Source organism: Chelmon rostratus, chromosome 3, assembly GCF_017976325.1.
Source record: "Chelmon rostratus isolate fCheRos1 chromosome 3, fCheRos1.pri, whole genome shotgun sequence".
Taxonomy (NCBI): Eukaryota; Metazoa; Chordata; class Actinopteri; order Chaetodontiformes; family Chaetodontidae; genus Chelmon; species Chelmon rostratus.
Window position 1 is genome coordinate 21,435,091 of NC_055660.1, and position 19,078 is coordinate 21,454,168.

At 41.2% G+C, this 19,078-nt stretch overlaps 2 protein-coding genes across 2 annotated transcripts; one reads left to right on the plus strand and one right to left on the minus strand.

Annotated features, from left to right (window-relative positions):
* Positions 1-607: 607 nt before the first annotated feature.
* Positions 608-2,458, plus strand: bglapl (bone gamma-carboxyglutamate (gla) protein, like). The gene is made up of 4 exons (XM_041934020.1): positions 608-731; positions 813-1,340; positions 1,467-1,560; positions 1,789-2,458. The coding sequence occupies exons 1-4, from the start codon at positions 671-673 to the stop codon at positions 1,889-1,891; spliced, it is 786 nt and encodes a 261-aa protein (XP_041789954.1). The 5' UTR covers positions 608-670; the 3' UTR covers positions 1,892-2,458.
* Positions 2,459-7,547: 5,089 nt separating this feature from the next.
* LOC121603919 (sodium-dependent phosphate transport protein 2B-like) lies at positions 7,548-16,412 on the minus strand. Its single transcript, XM_041933222.1, has 13 exons — positions 16,389-16,412; positions 15,186-15,249; positions 14,953-15,063; positions 13,845-13,973; positions 13,280-13,423; positions 13,025-13,136; positions 12,172-12,364; positions 9,856-9,951; positions 9,647-9,767; positions 9,168-9,335; positions 8,956-9,072; positions 8,689-8,813; positions 7,548-8,114 (listed from the first exon to the last, which is right to left on the minus strand). Exons 1-13 carry the CDS (start codon positions 16,410-16,412, stop codon positions 7,548-7,550), a joined length of 1,971 nt encoding a protein of 656 aa, XP_041789156.1.
* Positions 16,413-19,078: the final 2,666 nt, after the last annotated feature.

Consider the following 19,078-nt stretch of genomic DNA (forward strand, 5'->3'; position numbering starts at 1 on the left):
AGGATAGAGGAGCTCGAAGGGGACGCACAGGGTTGGTAAACAAGACGAGTATGAAAACGATTCGGTTTGACCTCAGAAAGTGATCGACAGGAAAACGATGGCATTTTTGTCTGAGAAAAATAGCGTCCAAGTTACCCAAAAGCCAGGAGGAGAAACTATTTTAAGATCTCCATTCAACAATTCCATTTGACCTTTATCTGTGGGCAAAATATTGATGAATGTGTATGTCTGTGTGTATGCACATGCACGGTGTGGAAGGGGAATCCCCTGAAGTGTGCAGCTACACATGCCTCTCTGTTTGTTTTGGGCCTGCATGCATACATACAGGTTTACATACAGTGCTCGCGCTGTACGTACGACTGAGCGGCAGGAATGTTTTGCGGCTGTGTAAAGTTTCTGCGCGGGTGAATGAGTTTTTGGACTCTGTGCCAGGGCCGTGTGGGTGTTTATGGGAGCTTTCATGACAAGTGGAAGCGGAAGCATTGACATTTGATTCCCCAGCCAATCAGAGGGTTATCTCGTCGTGTGGGTCTGGTCTGACAGAGGAGGTGGACTGCAGTATATATTGACCTCGCTTTGGGGCGAAGAAACAGAGCAAGCCATCGAAGGAAAGCTAAGAAGCAATCAAGAAAGCAACTTGTCCACAGGGAGACACCGACTCCACGGCATCATGAAGACTCTGACCCTCCTCTCCATCTGCGCCCTCCTGTCGGTGTGCTGGTCCATGGGAGGTGAGGGCAGACTCGTGGTCGCCTCTGCATGTTTGAGCTACAGCTACAGTATATTAACGTGTTCTGTTGTGTGATCCTCAGCTGTTGAACCAGAGGTTGTCGTTGACCCCGCTGCCGACACAGCCGTTGCTGCCGCGCCTGCTGACCCAGCCGCTGCCTCCTCCGACTCATCCGACTCAACCGACTCCTCCTCCGACTCTTCCTCCTCCGACTCCTCCGATTCATCCTCGTCCTCCTCATCCTCCTCCTCCGACTCCTCCGACTCTTCCTCCTCCTCCTCCTCCTCCGACTCCTCCGATTCATCCTCATCCTCCTCGTCCTCCTCCTCCGACTCCTCCGACTCCTCCTCGTCCTCCTCCTCGTCATCCTCCTCCTCGTCCTCTTCCTCCTCCTCTTCATCTTCCTCCTCCTCCTCTGAATCTTCTGAATCTTCTTCCTCTTCCTCCTCCTCCTCATCCTCCTCCTCGTCCTCCTCTTCTTCCTCCTCCTCGTCTTCTGAGTCCTCTTCTTCTGAGTCCGACTCCTCCGACTCCTCTGACTCATCCGATTCTTCCTCCTCTTCTTCATCATCATCCTCCTCGTCTTCATCAGAATCAGAGTCAGCTGAGGGTATGCAACATTTCTGTCTCCAGAAAGAATCTCTGCATGGTTTTAGATTTACCAATCGTGCTTTCATGTGACTATAAAACAAGAACGTTCAAGAAGTCTGAGTTTGCGATGTTTGCCCCACGGCAGGTAAGGTGGTCGTGAAGAGAGACCTGGCTGCTATTCTCCTGAGGAGAAGAAGAGCTGCCCCAGCAGGAGACCTCACCCCTCTGCAGCTCGAGAGGTACGGCTATTTACTGGAGTTGGATAAAGCTGACTCACTAAGCAGCGACACATTTTGCACTCTGTTAGCTACTGAAATGTCAAGGTGAATTCTTTGCTGCAAATCATCATTGAATGTTTAGCTCTAGTGGAAAAAAACCCCACACCTCAGAACTAAAATACAAATCTAAGTTAAGTCTAAAGTGAGACTTCTTAAGCCTTCTAACCGTTTCTCTCCTCTCCCATCCAGCCTGAGAGAAGTGTGCGAGGTGAACATCGCCTGTGACGAGATGGCTGAAACTGCAGGCATCGTCGCCGCATACGTTGCCTACTATGGACCCGTCCCCTTCTAAGTTAAAAACTCCTCTTTCATCCACATGGGAAGTGTTTTTCTCTGTCATTTTGTAATAGAACGGCACAACAACTCCACTGAATCCACCTGAAGGAGCAGACAATCCCAAAAAAAAAAAAAAAAAAAAAAAAAAATTGGCACATGTTACGATGCTAGATGGAGATTTTGTTCGGCACAGATCCTTGCACAAGTGACCAGCTTTGGTGGTCCGGTATGAAAAGGCCTCCTCCAGGCTTTCAGAGAGAGGCACATGGAAACACAAGCCTGTGAAGTATGTCGTAGCCCACGCAAGATTAAATTATTCTTCACGTCTAGAATATAATACAATGAATGGTGCTACAAGTGCAAATGTATTGTATGTTAATGTATTGATGTTTTTATGTCGTGCTTTAGTCTTACTTTAACTAGAAGTAGTGGATCTAGTAAGTAGTGGATGGAGTAGTGAGTTCTTAGAGTACTGTAGTTGTAGTAGTAGTAGTCTATTGATAGTGGTAGTGGTACTGTACAGTGTGTGTAAAATGCACATCAGTTATCTGCAATGACTGTAACCACAAATTGCCTCTGGGTTTGAAAATAATAAATTATTTTGTTTTGTCCAATTGCTGTTGTGTCCTCAATGATTACGCATGCTCTGATGGTTGATCCTGGTGTGAGGGCTGACATTAGATCTGCAGACCTGCAGTAACTGATTTTTCTGGCCACTTTGGGGCAGCAGAAACAAGCTGTAGACAACGCTGACATACTGTAGAGTAACCTGACAGACGTAAGTCCAGCATTCACTCTCCTTATGTCTTTGTTTTGACCCCTGAGGTGAATCACTGACTTTTTAGAGTTCTTCCAACCATCTTTATGAAAAGCTGTTCCGTCCGCTGCACAACACAAAATATTTTCAATTCGTTTCCAACAGTTGCGGCTCTTCTTATCCAGGTAGCCGAGGGGCTGCCATCTCTGTTTTCACTGGGCAAGAGAGGGCAACAGTTTGACCAAACCGAAAAGCTTTTCATTCAGATGGTTTAGAAGACTCCTTGGGATACCGGAAATGCCTTCAGGTAGTTTTAAACTACCTTCAGGATTTTTCCAAACATCATATTGCTAATTATCCTTTAGAGAAGCCGACGGTGACCCAGATGTATGCGGATAGATGAGAGGCACAAACTCTTCAGCTGCTACTGTCTCTATGTCTGTCTGCGGTTTGATGCTGGCCAGAAAGGAAACTGCCACCGTCTGCTGTCCCAAATGACACAATGAGAGCGGTGAGAGGCTGAACCAAAACAGTAAAGTTTAACAAAACCAAAACAATGTGCTGAAATATGATACAAAGATCATCAGAGCTGAGCTGAACAGCCTCTTGATGAATGAGTGTCCACTTAGAAGTAATGATCGTTAACATAAAAATATTGATTATAGCTGCTTTCTGAGATATGTTCTGTGTCAGATTAGCCATAAATCTTTTTCAACCATAATTATTGACAATGCAAGTGGCATCATCACCAGCAGTCATTCAGCTTTTAGTGGTCCTTACCTGGCTTTGACATTGCTACTGCAGTTCTCATATCAGCCACTAGATGGTAGTGTTTGTTAGTCAAACAGATTTGAGCACATGTTCTAATGTTTTCAGTGAACAACTCAGGACTTAATCCTGTATTTATCAGGAATACATGAAAACACTTCAGCACTCTGAACTGGGGACTATATGACGAGGCTTCTTGGCATTTAGTAAAGATTTTTTTAGACTCTGAGCTGGACCTGACCTGGAAATTCACTGCGAAGATACATGACTTTATCCTCTGATTGGCTGATATCATCATTATATGAACTGATATCATTGCTGTAGACCAGTTCAAACTCATGAAAGCTTCAGTATACTGGTGGGCAAATGTACAACTTTATTTTAAATTACTGGAGAGCTACCGGTTTTACAAAGATACTGAACACATAAAGCTGGAGAGTTTGGAGAGAAATGCACAAGACATGTAGAATATTTTGATTTGATAGCATGGTGCCGTCATAATGAACATGAAGCCTTGGGTTTGAATTGAGTTCACTCATGCAAACGCAAAATAACATCAGTGTGTAAAGAGATGATTTAAACAACATTATTGTTAGTCGAGGTTGCAAACTAAGGGGGAAACATGTTCTAAAATGCTTGTTTCTTTTTATTCATATTGGCAGTTGCTCAGTTTTGGTTTCCAGAGCTGAAAAGGCAGATGTGTGACAATGTTTCAGTGTAACTGTGTGGGGGAATAAAAATGCTGTATTGGAGAGGATCTGAACTACCTGTTTATTAGTTGATTGGTATGTGCTCCAACTGGTTTTGGGGAAAAAATATTTATAATTCAACTCAGCTTGATTTAAGCACACATGAGTCAGAATGAAAATAAATAGTAATGAAATCATATTGTTTAAGAATCAGTATACGAATGAGATAGACTTACTCAACATTGTACAAATTTCCCCTTTGATAGTTAATACATATAAACAGAGCAAATTACATTTAGTTAAGAGGGAACAGTTGTACACTTACATTGAACAAGATAGAGGGAAGGGTTTCATTATGAGAAGTGTGACAGTTGCAGTTACGGTATGAGCACAGATAAGATTAAGAGTGATCAACAGGTGTGCCCTCTGCTCAGTCGCTGTGACCGCTGATGATACTGCGACACGCCCCGTCACATGCTGAGGAGCCTGTGGATGGCTCGCTGTTTTATCATTAACAGAGAGAGCAGAGAAGAACATCCTCGCTTGAGTTTCTCTCCACACACAGAGTCCAGATCCTTTCCTAAGTTCAGCTTCAGCCCACTCATATGTGCTTACCAAGTGGAGATCAATGCATTCACTAAATTAAAACAGACACACAAAGCAGTTCACGTGTTTATTTAGATATCTTTAGTTGCTACTAAACATTTACAGATAGTTTTCCAATTTAAACGTTCAAAGTCTTGCTTATTCATTTGGTTTGATGGTGCGACATGGTTTAGTACAACACTCCTCCAAAAGGTCACAAGATAAATCGAAGAGGTAGAGAAACGATAAATGGGCGAGGAAAGAAATGTTTGTCATTTTTCAGGCAATTCTCTAATATTTATTTTTTGGGTTGTGAATTATTGGATATTTTTAAGTCATGTCAGAAAAAATCTCTTTGGTGCAACTGCTGACAACTCATAGACATCCAAAACAATGAGATACTTGTTTTTGTAAGAGGGAAAGAAAAAGGTTTAATATATTATGATGCATTGTATTTTATAAACTCATCATGTTTTTTTTATATCAAATCTAAGTAACGAAAAAGCAACTAGTAGCTATAAACGAATGTAGTGAAACATACAGTATTTCCCTATGAAATGCAGTGGGCAGAGGAATAAAACTGAATTCTATATAAATTTTATTAAATATAAATTCTTATGTAAAGCACATCTCTCAGAGGTTTACTTAAGTACAGCGCTTGAGAAAATGCACTTAGTTATTTTGAGTGAGTGTCAGCTGACTGTGTGGAGAGTCTCGTGGTTTGTTCGTGAGCTCTGGCACAGCTGTGCGTCCTCGATATTGGCATATTGATAATCCATCTCATGTTCTTTGCACATGGTTTACAGACATGTGACAGGAGAGCCGTCGTCACAACAGTTTCCTGGACACTGGCTGTGTTGCCCCAATTCTTAAAAAAATAAAATAAAATAAAATAATCAAAATGAACAAATGCAAAAGAATAGTCATGAGCCAGAACCAGCAAAGCACCTCACGCTCTGAAAGACTTGTGAAATATTGATTATACTGACAAGAATAAAGATCCTCCCAAAGTTTATGATACTTTGAGATACAGAGCATGTTTGTTCCTCTGAACTCATGCTGTCTGTTTCTCCCCTGTAATATAATTGTCCACTCAGGAAAATCTTCAGATAACAGATTGGAGAGCAGTAAATATTCTCCTATCATACCATAATACAACAAGGTCAGTTAGATGTTTGCTAATAACAGAAAATTGTTTCTGCCAGATGAGCAGAAAAAAAAGTGAAGTCAGTCTTTCCGCTTTTTCAGTCTTTTATTTTGAAATATTCATACAGGCATTATTGAGACACTGTATACAACAGCGGCCATTAAAAGTTAAAAATGTTTAGTTAGTAAAAATGTACATTCATCTAATTTCAACCTACATATTCCTTGAATACAATTATCCTTCTGAATTACAAAATGATTTTTACACCTTAAAACGATGCGATAAGGATTTCAATGTGTCTTTTATACACAGTTTAAAAAATGAAGATCCTCCGTAAAGAAAACAAAAGAGAAAACCTGATAGAAACGTGGAAATGCGATGAGCATTTTATTCTGAACACACTGTGTCTATCAAATCAAACCAGATCATGACTGATTATATCTGGTGTATATTAGTGCACAAGTGCCACAGATTCTTAATTCATTTTCACTGACTGACAACACAGACACGACTAACTTCTGACCAAATGCTGCGTCCTTGGTTTACATGTCTCTGTTCTTTCAATAACTGTTCCCAGTGATCGGCAGTTATAGACTTCAGACTTCAACATCAGATTATATATACCTAATTTGTATTTCATCATTTTAATGATCTCATGATAACGTCTATTAACGTATTTTGGACAATTTTAAATAGTAATTTATGGTGTTATGCAATAAAAGTGGCGGTTTGTTCAGCCTATCAGAGCTAAAGTTAAAAGCTTAAAAATTACAGGATGAGGATATTCTGTATTTTTCTCATTGTCAGCAAATCCCATTTTAAAGACCAAATATATGCAAGCAGCTCTGTAAGGCATAGCGGTGCTTTGAGATAAATGCTAACATTAGCATGTTAGCATGCGCACAATGACGAGGCTAACATGCTGACTTTTAGGTAAGTGTGGCTAACGTGTATTATGTTCACTATCTTAGTTTGGAACGTTGTCTTGCTAATTACCAGCTAATTCGTTGTGCAGGGTGACGTCACCTAAAATCATTATCACGATTAATTTTCACTTTCACCTTGGTATTTCTGAACATTTCCAAGGATTTCCCATAATGTTACATCCAGCTAAGCTGCTGGCACGTCTGTGAAGACTCTCATTCATCCAGGTCATCCAAGGCGGGTTAGGGCAACTGGACCTGGCTCACTTGAATTGTATTCATCCGCAGCTGAAAATAGTTCCCGACTAATGCATTTTGTAAGTAAGTAATGCTAAAAACTACAGCTGCTTAAGGAAAGTATTTATTATTAAAAAATGAAACTATATATTTGTAAGATTTACATCTTACCAATGGGCTCAAGGCTGAACGCCACAGACAGGGTATGAAAAGTCAGATGGAAGTGAGAGATGGATGAATGAATTGCTGTTTTTGATTTTTCCTTGGGATACATGACAATGACAAAGAAAAAACAAACAAAAAAAGATGGGGGCCAGCTTCAGTCAGCACCATAGAGCTGAAAGACCAACTCTTTCTTTCATGTGTTATTTTCTTTGCCTGACTCAGAGTTGGAATTCTCTGTATAACCATTTCTTACACTAAAGGATCTACTAAAAGTAATAACATAAATATCGTGGAAATTAGAGAGTTTTGCCCAAATGTGTTTGGTCCTTGTGCCTTCATCAGTGCACAATGCACATCTTCACACCATACACACATAGTCACACACACATATATACAGCATCTCAAAGGCGGGTCATTTTCAGAATATTGAGCTCTATCTTTATCTCATTTTCCACCTCTGTCTCCGCACTCATCGCAGGGTTATCGTACACCTCTGCGTGAGGGCTCTTGTTCTCTTCCACAGATTCTGTCTCATTGTGTTCCAGGTCATCAGCAGCAACCTGGCAGCATTTGCAGCAGCAACAGCATTTGGCCGTACAGAGACCGACCACTTTGTCCCAGGGAGCCAGGGAGTGGGCCCAGAGAGGCAGGAAGTCCCAGGATCGCAGCGCTGCCGGCAGACACTCGGGTTTCCTTTTTTGCAGTACGTTGATCACTATGACGACGATCAACATGACGACCAGCGGTACGCCCACACCTACCAGTACCTGCCAGCCAGCCAGCGACAGGCTGAAGACGAAGAGCGGTAGAACAAAGAAGCAGCAAATGATGTAGACAGCAGCAAACCAGCGGTAGGAGGCGGTGATGTTGCCCAGACCTTTAGCCAGCCGGATAGGGAGGCGGGTGAAGGGGATCGGATACCACAGAATGATGCCAGAGATGTTGAACAGGAAGTGCACAAGGGCAATCTGGAACAATCATCAACACATTTTATTGATATGCTTAAGTCGTCATTTTTCCTTGTCACAAAGAAAAAACAATTTACAATTTTATTTAATAAAATGTTGTGTTATACTTTGCAGGCCTGTAATTTCCTAATAATTCCCCCATGGAGAGAACTTTGCACTGTGTTTGCTCCATTTGCTAATAGATAATAACAGGTAACACAGAGACAGCATTTGACTGATATACTTCCAACAACTTATTCTAATTATTCTAATCTAAATTTATATTTCAGACATCTTTATCGATATTTAATCGAACTACGCTGCTAGCACGTATGTGAGGATTGTCACTCATGGGTCATCCAAGGAGGGTTTGGTTGTGTATTGGGTCAAGCGAGGTTATATCGACATATCACATAGGTGTGCATGGTAACTGGAATTATAAAATGGAGAATTTGTGAAATTATGCAACAGCAGTCTGTGGATATTTATTGATTTAAAAACGTGTTCTGAACTTAATATTTTACTGGATTGGATCATCTGCTCATTCTGGTCATTCTACATATGCACATGTTTTTTTTGTGTGTGAATTACTGACCTGTAGAGCATCAGCCAGTGTGTCTCCAGGACTAGCCATAGCCGCCAGGATGGCTGTGGTGGTTGTACCAATATTTGAACCCAGAGACAAAGGGTATGCTCTTTCTATGCTGATGACACCAATACCTATTGAAACAAATGGGACAGTGGTTAAAATATATGTTTTCACAACCTCTCTCTTCCCCTCCAACCACCATTGACAGAAATTCTGATGATGAATGAAATGGATGGATGATAGATGGATGGAGGAGCGGAGGGATGCCCTCACCAACAAGTGGAGTTATAGCAGAAGTGAAAACCGAACTGCTCTGCACAACGAAAGTCATTCCAGCTCCGACTAAAATGGCAATGTAACCTGTGACCCAGCCAAATGGAAACGGGAAATCTGCAAACACAGACACGGCAGCCACGTGTTACTAACCAGTGCATCACATTCACACTCACTGCACCTGACTGAGTGCTGCGTGCAGCGGCGCTCACCGGTGTTCAGGATCCTCTTGATGACTGTGGCCACCTGTCCCTTCAGCATGGAGTTCAGCAGCTTGACGATGAGGACCAGGCAGGAGCAGAGCACCAGCAGAGAGAGAGCCAGCAGGATCAGACCTACTGACAGGTCAGGCAGATCCACATCCACAAAGAGATGCTTACCTGCGCACACACAGAAACACACACATGAAATGACACCTTGGATACAAGCAGGTGATGACTTGCATCTTCAGCAACTGCACAAACACTGTCCACATGCTTATGACCACGTATGCTCCTCACTATACTAGTGCACTACATCCTGATGAAAAACGCATCACGACCAATGCGCCAGCGTGGGAATGTCCCCACAGACACTCGAGCCTTGAATGTAACACGAGGACTTGAATGTAATGGACATTAATTTGCATGGAAAAGTTCCTCCTTAAAGTATTTAGTTACTTGAGTATAAGTTCTGTGAATGTTGGTCTTACATTTCTCTTCGTTGTATGTATTTGAAATGTTCTTCAGCGTGATGGTGGAGTCGCCATCGACCCAGCAGAGAGATGGAGACGTGCAGTTCTCTGGACCGGGAACTGTAACGTTCATTAAGGTCTGGAACACAGTAGCAGTTTGACAGTGAAGATTTAAAGCTTGGATGTTTTGGAATATTTGGGATGCAGCGGACATGTTTTGGTCTTACTGTGTTGGTGAAGGTTTGGCACCATTTCTTGATGAGACTCTTATTCCTGGCTTCTGGGTCTGCGGTGGCAATCCCACTAATGACAGACTGATCCAACTGAGTCAGAGGGAAAGAGAAAGAGCATTCAGAAATGTAAAACCAGGATGATAACGTTGTATAATGGCTGAATATTTTATCTTTCTGATGCACTGGCGATTTCTGTAAGAAAGTAAAAACAACACAATTGCAGTCTTTTGTGAGAGTTGCTGACGAAGCCCTTTATTTTCTCAGGTGGTAAAGTCGCCCATTCTTCTTGGCAAAAAGCCTCCAGCTCTGTAAATTTTCACGTTGTCTTTCATGAACTGCATCTTTGAGATCTCGCCAAAGTGGCTCAGTGATATTGAGATGGCCACTCCATAGCCTTCACTTTTTTTTTTCTTTTTTTTTTTTTGCTGTAGCCACTGAAGGGTTGACTTGGCCTTGTGTTTTGGATCATTGTCATGTTGGAAAGTCATTGTGAGTCCCATGTGCAGCCTCTGGGCTGATGAAAGCAAATTGTCCTCCGGTATTTTCTGATAGCATGCTGCATCCATCTGTCCATCAGTTCTGACTAAACTGCCTGTGCAGCCTGTAGCTCACATGCTTCAGATACATCAGAGATCCACCTCTATGCTTCACAGTAGGGAGGGTGTACTTTTCATCATAGTCCTTGGTGACTCCTCTCCAAACATAACGTTTATAGTTGCGACCATAAAGCTACATTTTGGCCTCATTACTCCAAAAGAAAGTTTTGAGGTTCGTCTAGGTGCTGTCTGCTATGTTGTCAGCGGGCTGTTTTTGGTGCAAAAGCAGTTTTTTTCCAGCAACTCGACACAGCCTATTTTCATTCATCTTGAAACAGCCGCAGTGCTTCTTTGCAGAGAAGCTTGTATTTCAGCTGAAGTTGCTTGCAGGTTTTTCTTTGCATCCCAACCAGTTATCCTGGTCCTGGTTTCCTTGTGGCTGAAACCTTTGTTGGTCTGTTTTCAGCAGAACCCATCATTTTCCACTTCGTTATAATATCTTGAACACTACTGATTGACATTTTCAAAGCTCTGGATATCTTTTTACATCCTTTTCCTGATTTATGAGATCAGTTCTTTCTTTGACAGATCCTTTGCTTTGCCTGTGGCATGTTTGTGTCAACTTGTGTGGATGTGATGAGGCCAAACATTCAGGGGTATGTAGACATTTGCTCAGGACTATTTGGGTGATTTCAGTTATCATTATGACTGAAAAAGGGCACACACAATTGTGTGATAATAAATGGCTTCTTCCGCCCACTATCCCTAAATAAAAGAGAAGTTTTCTGCATGATCAGACGTATTTTCCAAGAAAATGGCCAATTATGCACAAATTTGACAGGGGTGTGTAAATGTATGAGCACAACTGTATGCACTATGTTAGAATAGTTATATTGTTGTTCTTCTCTGTATATTGTGTTATGTTGCTGCATTCACCTTATAGTGTATATTATAACCCCTACCATATTATGCTGTTATGTTAATATGATCTAGTGTTATATGACATACTGTATAACTTTTCTACTATAACTCTATATTAACACAGTGAAAGTATCATTACTTAATCAATATTGCTGACTCTGCTGTTATTAATCACACTACAGTCATTTTAATTTACTTTTTAATGACCCCTCTGGGGATCAATAATTCTTCTTTGAGTGAGGTTATTTTTGGCATTTTGTGCTGAAGTATTTCTGCCTTGTTTGTTTCTTACTGATTGATTTTACAGATGGCTAAACGCAGTGTTGCATGAAGCAGTTCTTCTGCATCATGTTCATTTTGTGGTCTGTTCTGATCCTTTCTAAAAGCTTGTGTATAATGGAATGAGTTGTGAAGGGCGCAACGTTTGCATTACAAAATAAGGTTCCTTCCAGCAACATTACCGCCTTGTGTAATTGACTCTGAATTTTTCTCAATTTTAATGGTGTTAAGGTGAAGTGAAACCACATCTGCTGATGTTAAAGGTGCCCTGTGGAGTTTTCTTACAAACAGACTAAAGTGTTTGTTACCAAAAGACACTGGATGAATCATTGAGATCTAACAAACATGCTGAGTGTATTTCCTTCCCCAAAAAACATCTGCAAAGCTGATTCCTGAAAATCTTAAATGCACGTTTGAGTGCGAGCAGTCTTCTTCCTCCCTGGTACTTGTAATTACTCCACAGTGCTACTAGTGGTAAAAAGCCCCACAGGTCAGGCCCTTATAACAAAATATTTCAGTTCTGAACAATAAAGATGAGAGGTTCATAACTACATCATCAGAATGAACATTTTACCTGTATAATTGACTCTGTGAGGACATCAGTGATCACATTTAAGAGGTCCGGGGCCTCTCCACTCTGAATGTTGAAGGAGTCGGTGATGAGCTTGGTGACCTCGTACAAATAACCACTGGCAACCTCCAGAGGCAGCAGCACCAGTACAGAGAGCCAGTTGAAGAAGTCATGTACTGTGGCTCCTGCAAAAGCCCTGGGTGCATAGTGAAAGGAGATCAATGCAAAAGAAAATGACCTGATGGGAGCTACATAGTATAGCTGTCTAAGGAAAAGTCATCTAGAAGCTAAGTAGAAAAATACAATTATTACAAGCACGGTACAACAATTTCTCAGGTTGAGGGTCATCAATCATAGATAAGATAAGAAATATTTGTGTTTTTTAGATAAAGGGGGAAAGTTAAATTTGTAGATTAAATAATGAATATATATTTATATACATTATTATATATATTTATTATCTTAGGGCTCATAAAACTCTATACAAAGCTAAAAAAGTTTTCAACAATGCTCATCAAAAATGCACATTTTTGGATGTGCTGTAACTGTAAGTTAAGATGCGGCTGCAACCTGAATGCTGAACTCAGTCACACGTGTTGTACTGATGCGCCTGTGAGTTTGTTGACGATGTGGATGTTTATTTCATAACAGGTCAATGAATTTACTTGACTATTAGAGTAATAAAAGATCATTCATCAGGGTCAGACAGATACTGCTGTTGTTGATACTGTCTCTGCATATTCTTGTAATTATATGTTTTATCCTACATTTTTCTTGAGGAATGCAGTCGGTGGGCTTTCTGAACTGCAGAGAGAGGGAGACACAGGAAGCTATGCATCACACACAAAATGACTACCTGCGGAAGGTGCTGCGATCCCCCGCCTGCGTCATGGCGACTAGTGTGTTGGTGACCGAGGTGCCGATGTTGGTGCCCATGATGATGGGAACAGCCAGCTGGACCGTTAGCACTGCCAAAGCACACAGAGCACTCCTTCATGATCACTCCTCCATCTCCTCCTGCATAGATCTGTGTGTGTGTGTGGGTGTGTGTGTGTGTGTGTGTGTGTGTGTGTGTGTGTGTGTGCGTGTGTGTGTAGAGGCTCGTACTCACGTCCGGAGGATACCATGCTGACAACTATGGAGGAGGAAGTGGACGAGCTCTGGACCAGCAGGGTGACCAGGACGCCAATGACCAGACCAGCCAGAGGGTTGGACAAAACTGAGTTATCCTGAAATATGTCACCTGCTGCTTTACCTGGACAGGTAAGGTGAACATGGAGAATGCACATTTTCAAAATAATGCTTGTTTCCCCTTTCCAAACAGTATGCAGCAGAGAGTGACTGACCATAAATCACAGTACCATTGTGCTTTTGTACATGTAGAAGACAAAGCAGCTGCATATTAACACCATGTTAATGGGCCTTATTGTCACTGCCGACGTTTTGACACGTCACAGCAGGAAAACCACAGGTGTAAATAATAAAATGAATGAACACATTACATTTAGCTTCGCCTGGCTGGCTCGCTGTCTGGGACACTTGTTATCATTAACACACATGCTGTTCCTATCGTGACAAGTTGAAATGTCTGCTGTCCTATAACACGCGAGTGTATGGATCATCATAACAGCCACGTATGGCTTCAGACACAGGTGTGCCAGTGTGTGTGTGTTTACCTCCCACGAGCTGGAAAGCTGAGCTGAGGATGTCAAGAGAGCAGATGAACATGTAGAGTAAACCCAGCAGCAGGATTAGCTTCCCCGCCGACAGCAGCACTCGCAACACCTTCCCTCTGGTGTCCAGAGCTGAGACAGAGACAAGACATGAAATCTTTAAAGATGTTACTGTCATCTTTAAAGATTTCTATCATGAATAAATAACACTGCATTGATACTGGATAGCTCACTCTTGCTGTAAGTTACAGTAAGAATTTAACTTTTAAAGCTGCTGACACTCAGCAGTGGCTCTTACGTGAAGTCGCTGTTTGAAGTCACTCCTGTGCTCAGTGTGTTGGCACAGACTCAGCTTTCTCTCTGGCTACTGTCTGGATCACATCCCTAGTATTTATGACCTCTATACTCTCTGACTAATCTGATCAGTGACACTGATTTGATTTATTGTCTTATCAACAAGGCAATACTGTCTTGGAAGTTCGGCCAGTGCGGTGCTCATAAACAGCTTTAACCGACTTTGCAAGTTTCGCTGTTTTACAACATTGAACCGCAGTCGATGTAACGTGGCTCTTTTGACCCTTAATCATCAAAGTGACAAGGCATAGTTATCTGAATTCATTGCAATTATAAAATAAATTAGTATTCACCCACCTTAATGCACTTAAAAGTGGTGTGTGTGTGTGCGCGTGGTTGAGGGGTTTCACTGGATTGTCGTGTTGTATTGTATGAATACACATGCACCTGGAGGGCACATACTTTGATTTGATAATAAGTAAGACACGATAATAAACATGAAAACTTCCAAGGTGGTGAGTTCTTCTTCTTCTGTAAAACACGAGTTACTCCAGACTTCTCACACTGTGAATATCGTTTGTGCTGGTTTTGGCTGCACAAAAACACTGGACTTGACAGCTCCTGTGTGGTTATGTAACGCTGTGTGGAACACTTTATCATATCTACAGCAGGCTGTACGTAATCCATTAGTAATGTATTGACCACATACTGTATATCTAATCAGGACATACACTTTCCTTTAAAAATACAAGGATAAGACAATGGTGGACTTGCACTAGTAATAATGTTAGATGGGGACACTGGATGGAGTCTTCACCTGACCATGGGACCCCTGTGTCCTTCAGCTCCGGCAGGTCCCACGGGTCTGCGTCCTCCGGCTCCGCCTCAATCAACGCCAGAGTGGAGTGAGCAGGGCTCGCTTTGACGTCTAAGACAAACAAAACCCTGAATGCATTTTCTGTCCTTTCCCACAACTAAATACTTTACATGTATCTACTATTTCAATTCTTCAACAGCCTTCTGTTGCATTTCATACAGTATGAAACAAACCTTTGCTTTTATTTCCATGTGTCTCATTGGGGTCGTCTTTGCATTTGTTCTGGGCAGCCATTGGCTGAAAAGAAAGAAAAAGCAAAAATATCATAATTAAGAATTTATTTCCAAACTGGTGCATTTATTGTGGAAAATGTTTGCTTCTTGAATTTTAGTTGTCGCTATTCAAAGGCCACAGAGAATAATTTCCTGGAACTGAGTTATCAGTTTTTTCAAATGGCGACTTTATAAAGAGATTGCAGTTAAATCAAATATGCCAACATAAATCATGATGGTGGTTGCCATCATCTCATATCATTACATTTTATATAAGTCTGTTGTATTTAATCCTTTGTTAACTGTTGGCCAACTCTGAGTATGTACGAACAAAACAACCTCATTACAGTTTGACTTTCAGGGTATTAGATTCAGAAATATCACACACACACACACACACACTGTCTCTCACATGCCAGGGTATTGATCTTATTGTCACATGGTCTGGGTGCAGTAAAATTCCATTCACACAACAGTATACCCCAGACAGAAAGCTACCAGCTAAATCAATACTGAAAAAGCATTAAACTTCAACTGTTTCCTGTTTGACTATGTTCATTAACTATTGATAAAACTCTCTTACAAATAAATGTAACAATAATATATCATAATATTCTGTTTAGTGCATAATTTACCAAATGCTCTGTTTTCTGTACCTACTTAAAACAGCATCACTACATAGTTTATTTTGTGGTTCATGTGGTTCGTTTTAAAGCTAAATTTCATTTTTTTTTCTCATCGTTCAGAGTTCATAGTCCGGGCAGACACATATTTTATGGCCTTTGTGGTCTGCTTGCAATTTCCTCTGTTTTATTTGCATACACTTAAAAATATGACTCTGTGCATCATAACCTATAAGTTACCTTCGTATGTTGCCATACTGATAGTGAACTATAACAACACAAATGATGGCAGTCATGTCCAAACCTTACCATTATGTCACTACAGTGAAGTTAAGACTATGAAATTTGTATTTTTTTAAGTGTACTATTCAGGCAGTAATGATAAGCTTGATAATAAGAATAATAACATTGTGCTTTCATGTTTCCTTAAGGCGTATGTGCTTTTAATTTCATTCAAACAAATTAATTCTAAATTTATATCCCAGCGTTTCAGGGCGCAGCAGGAGTAAAGCATGCACATCTATAGATTGCTTGTCCTCACCTGTGGCAGGCTTAGCGAGTCCATGCTGTGTGTGTGCTGCGCTCACCTGGGCTTCACGTTTAAAAATCCAGGTAGAGTGGAAGGATGGGGGCGGGGGTAGGGTCCGTGGAGGGCAGAGGAGAGAGTGATGTGCAGCGGTCACATCACCAGGAACATTTCCGTCTCATAGATAAGATGAACACACCTTTCAAACCTTGATTAGTCCTACCTGACGCTGCTGTAATCTCTCTGCAAGCTGTGTCGCAATCCAGCTCACATGATACCTGATAAGTCTTGAGTCGATGGTCTGATCCACCTGTGCACCTCACCGAAATACCTTACTGCTTTTACGCCTGAGATTCATAGGACGTTCTGATGTTTGTTTGTCGGGTTTGCAAACGGGCCCATCCATTTAAAACAGAAATGCCTAATGCCTGCAGAGGAATGACTGCCTGCCTCGCACAGCCCTCACAGCGATGATAGCTCCAGCTGGTGGACCCTGAGGTTAGCCATGGGAGACGAGCAGAACAGAGAATGGCTCCCCTGACAAAGCTTTATCCCACTAACAGACTGACCCCGGGGGGGTGGGGGTTGCAGGATGTACACTGTGCTGCACCGTGTACACTGTGAATGTGGGTGTGTTCTATTTTGGGCACACAATGAGATTTTTCTGCAGCGATCTATTGATTGTCTTAATTCAGCTACCCATTGTTCAATACTTCAGAATATCGATGGCCTAAGTTTAGACCTGTAAAACTGCTAACGATGCCTGAGAGGACTTAGAGGATAGAAAGTCAGGCCGGGCCGCACCGATGCATTGACTTTCCATGGAAGTCATGACCTGACAATGTTAAGTGAGGACAGGAGGGGAATTCAACATCCTCTGCTTGACAGCCTCTACACACACATATAATCACCACCACTGCATTTTAACATCTGAATAAACAAGAGCCCTTTGTCAAAGCGTCATGAGTCAGCCATTCTACCCTAATATACACATAGGTACACCTGGCGAAAACTAATGCAGTTCCTTCATGACAGGTGTTTCTGTTATTTAGCATAGCCTCATTGTTAAAAATGGGCTGGACAAAATAATAGAAACACCTGTCTGGACAATTCAGCACCACAAACTGCAGCCTCCAAAGCTATTCTCTAAAACAGTTTCAACAAAATGGAATATTAAATGTCATTAAGTGAGGATTTATTACAGGATTGATGTATTCGGCTGCATTAGTTTTAGCCAAGTTTACCTAATAATCTTTTGTTTGTTTGTTTGTTTGTTGAGGGCAGTGCACATTAATAAACACTGACATTTTGTAAACATCAGTGCGAATGTGTCAGGGTTAGACCAGCAAGTAAAATGCAGCCAATATGTCACACCAGAGACGCACCTGAGTGGCCCAAAGTGGCTCCACAGTGAGCCAGGTGAGACCAAAGTGTCCCTACTGATTGTCACAGATGCCCCAATGCAGCCACGTCCCCATCTGATCTGCCTAAAACCCTTTCTGATGGACTGATTGCTCCTCTGCTGCTCCAGTGTGACCTTCGGACAGAAATGAACCATAAGCCTACTCTGCCACACACAGTTCAGAAACAAACTAATTTTGGTCTGACAGCGATTGTCATGTCATGTTGCCAGTAAAGCTGAATGGATGATAACTGGGGCAACGAAGGAAAAATACACATCTATTTTTGGTTTTAGCAGTAACTATTAGCGTGCTGATTGTGATCTAGTCTCTTCGTCTTTAGACCCGCTCTGAATAAACAGGTGTTGTCCATCTTAAATCCTTAACTTTACCAAGTTTTGAGTACAGCATCAGAGATTTTTTTTTTCCTTCATGCAACCACATATAAGAGGCAATCAAAGTCTTCTCTGTCAAAGCTTATGCAAGTGCAACAGCATCACCTAGGCACCATATCATGTTATTACAACATTGTACCATTTTGTTCTTATGGGCAACTTCTTGACATTTATCAAATACAGTGTCCCTTTTTTATTATTCAAAAGGCATCCTCCTCTATGTGCTTTGATTTGTTTGTTTGTTTCGGTGTCTTGTCTTGTTTGTTTCTTTTTAATGCGTAAAATCAATCTGTCTATGGGAGTACTGATGTAAAGTAAATTACACATGTCACACCAGAACAGAGAGGTACTATGAAGTGAGAAAATTGACATTTAATCAAATTATTTACTTCTTTTTTCAACTGAAGAAAGTGAGTGTGATAACATTAAAAAAGCCTTATCTATTATATACAGTAGACTGCCATGATGTATGTAGTATATATAAGTGTATAAATGTGAATAATACAATACAATTTACACAATATATATACAATATAGCACCTTGGGCTTGTAAGGAATGACATTTCGTTCAGCTGTGTACTATGTATATGGATGAATGACAATAAACAAACTTGAAATAATACAACTGGAAAAGAAAACGACCAAGATATAGCACAGAATATGGAAAAAAAAATGTTGATGTTACATTAACATAGTATTATTATGTAATGATATGTAATATTAGCAAAAACTAACTCACAGGCTAAATAAAGACTGAAATTGGTAAACAGCATACGTGATGAATATCAGCATGCTAGCATTGTCATTTTGAGCCTTTTGCCATGGCGGGATTATCTTTTAGCTCAAAGCACCTCTGTGCGTAATGATAGCCTCACATAGCTGCTAGCATGGTTTAGCCTATTAGCCCTGT

Coding starts and splice junctions, on each gene's coding strand:
- LOC121603919 (XM_041933222.1), bottom strand. CDS start 16,412: ATGGACTCGCTAAGCCTGCCACAG. Junction 12,365..13,024: donor GATCGCAGCACCTTCCGCAG/GTAGTCATTTTG, acceptor CTATGCACCCAG/GGCTTTTGCAGGAGCCACAG. Junction 8,814..8,955: donor TGCTATAACTCCACTTGTTG/GTGAGGGCATCC, acceptor TTGTTTCAATAG/GTATTGGTGTCATCAGCATA.
- bglapl (XM_041934020.1), top strand. CDS start 671: ATGAAGACTCTGACCCTCCTCTCCATCTGCGCCCTCCTGTCGGTGTGC. Junction 732..812: donor GGTGTGCTGGTCCATGGGAG/GTGAGGGCAGAC, acceptor TGTGATCCTCAG/CTGTTGAACCAGAGGTTGTC. Junction 1,341..1,466: donor AGAATCAGAGTCAGCTGAGG/GTATGCAACATT, acceptor GCCCCACGGCAG/GTAAGGTGGTCGTGAAGAGA.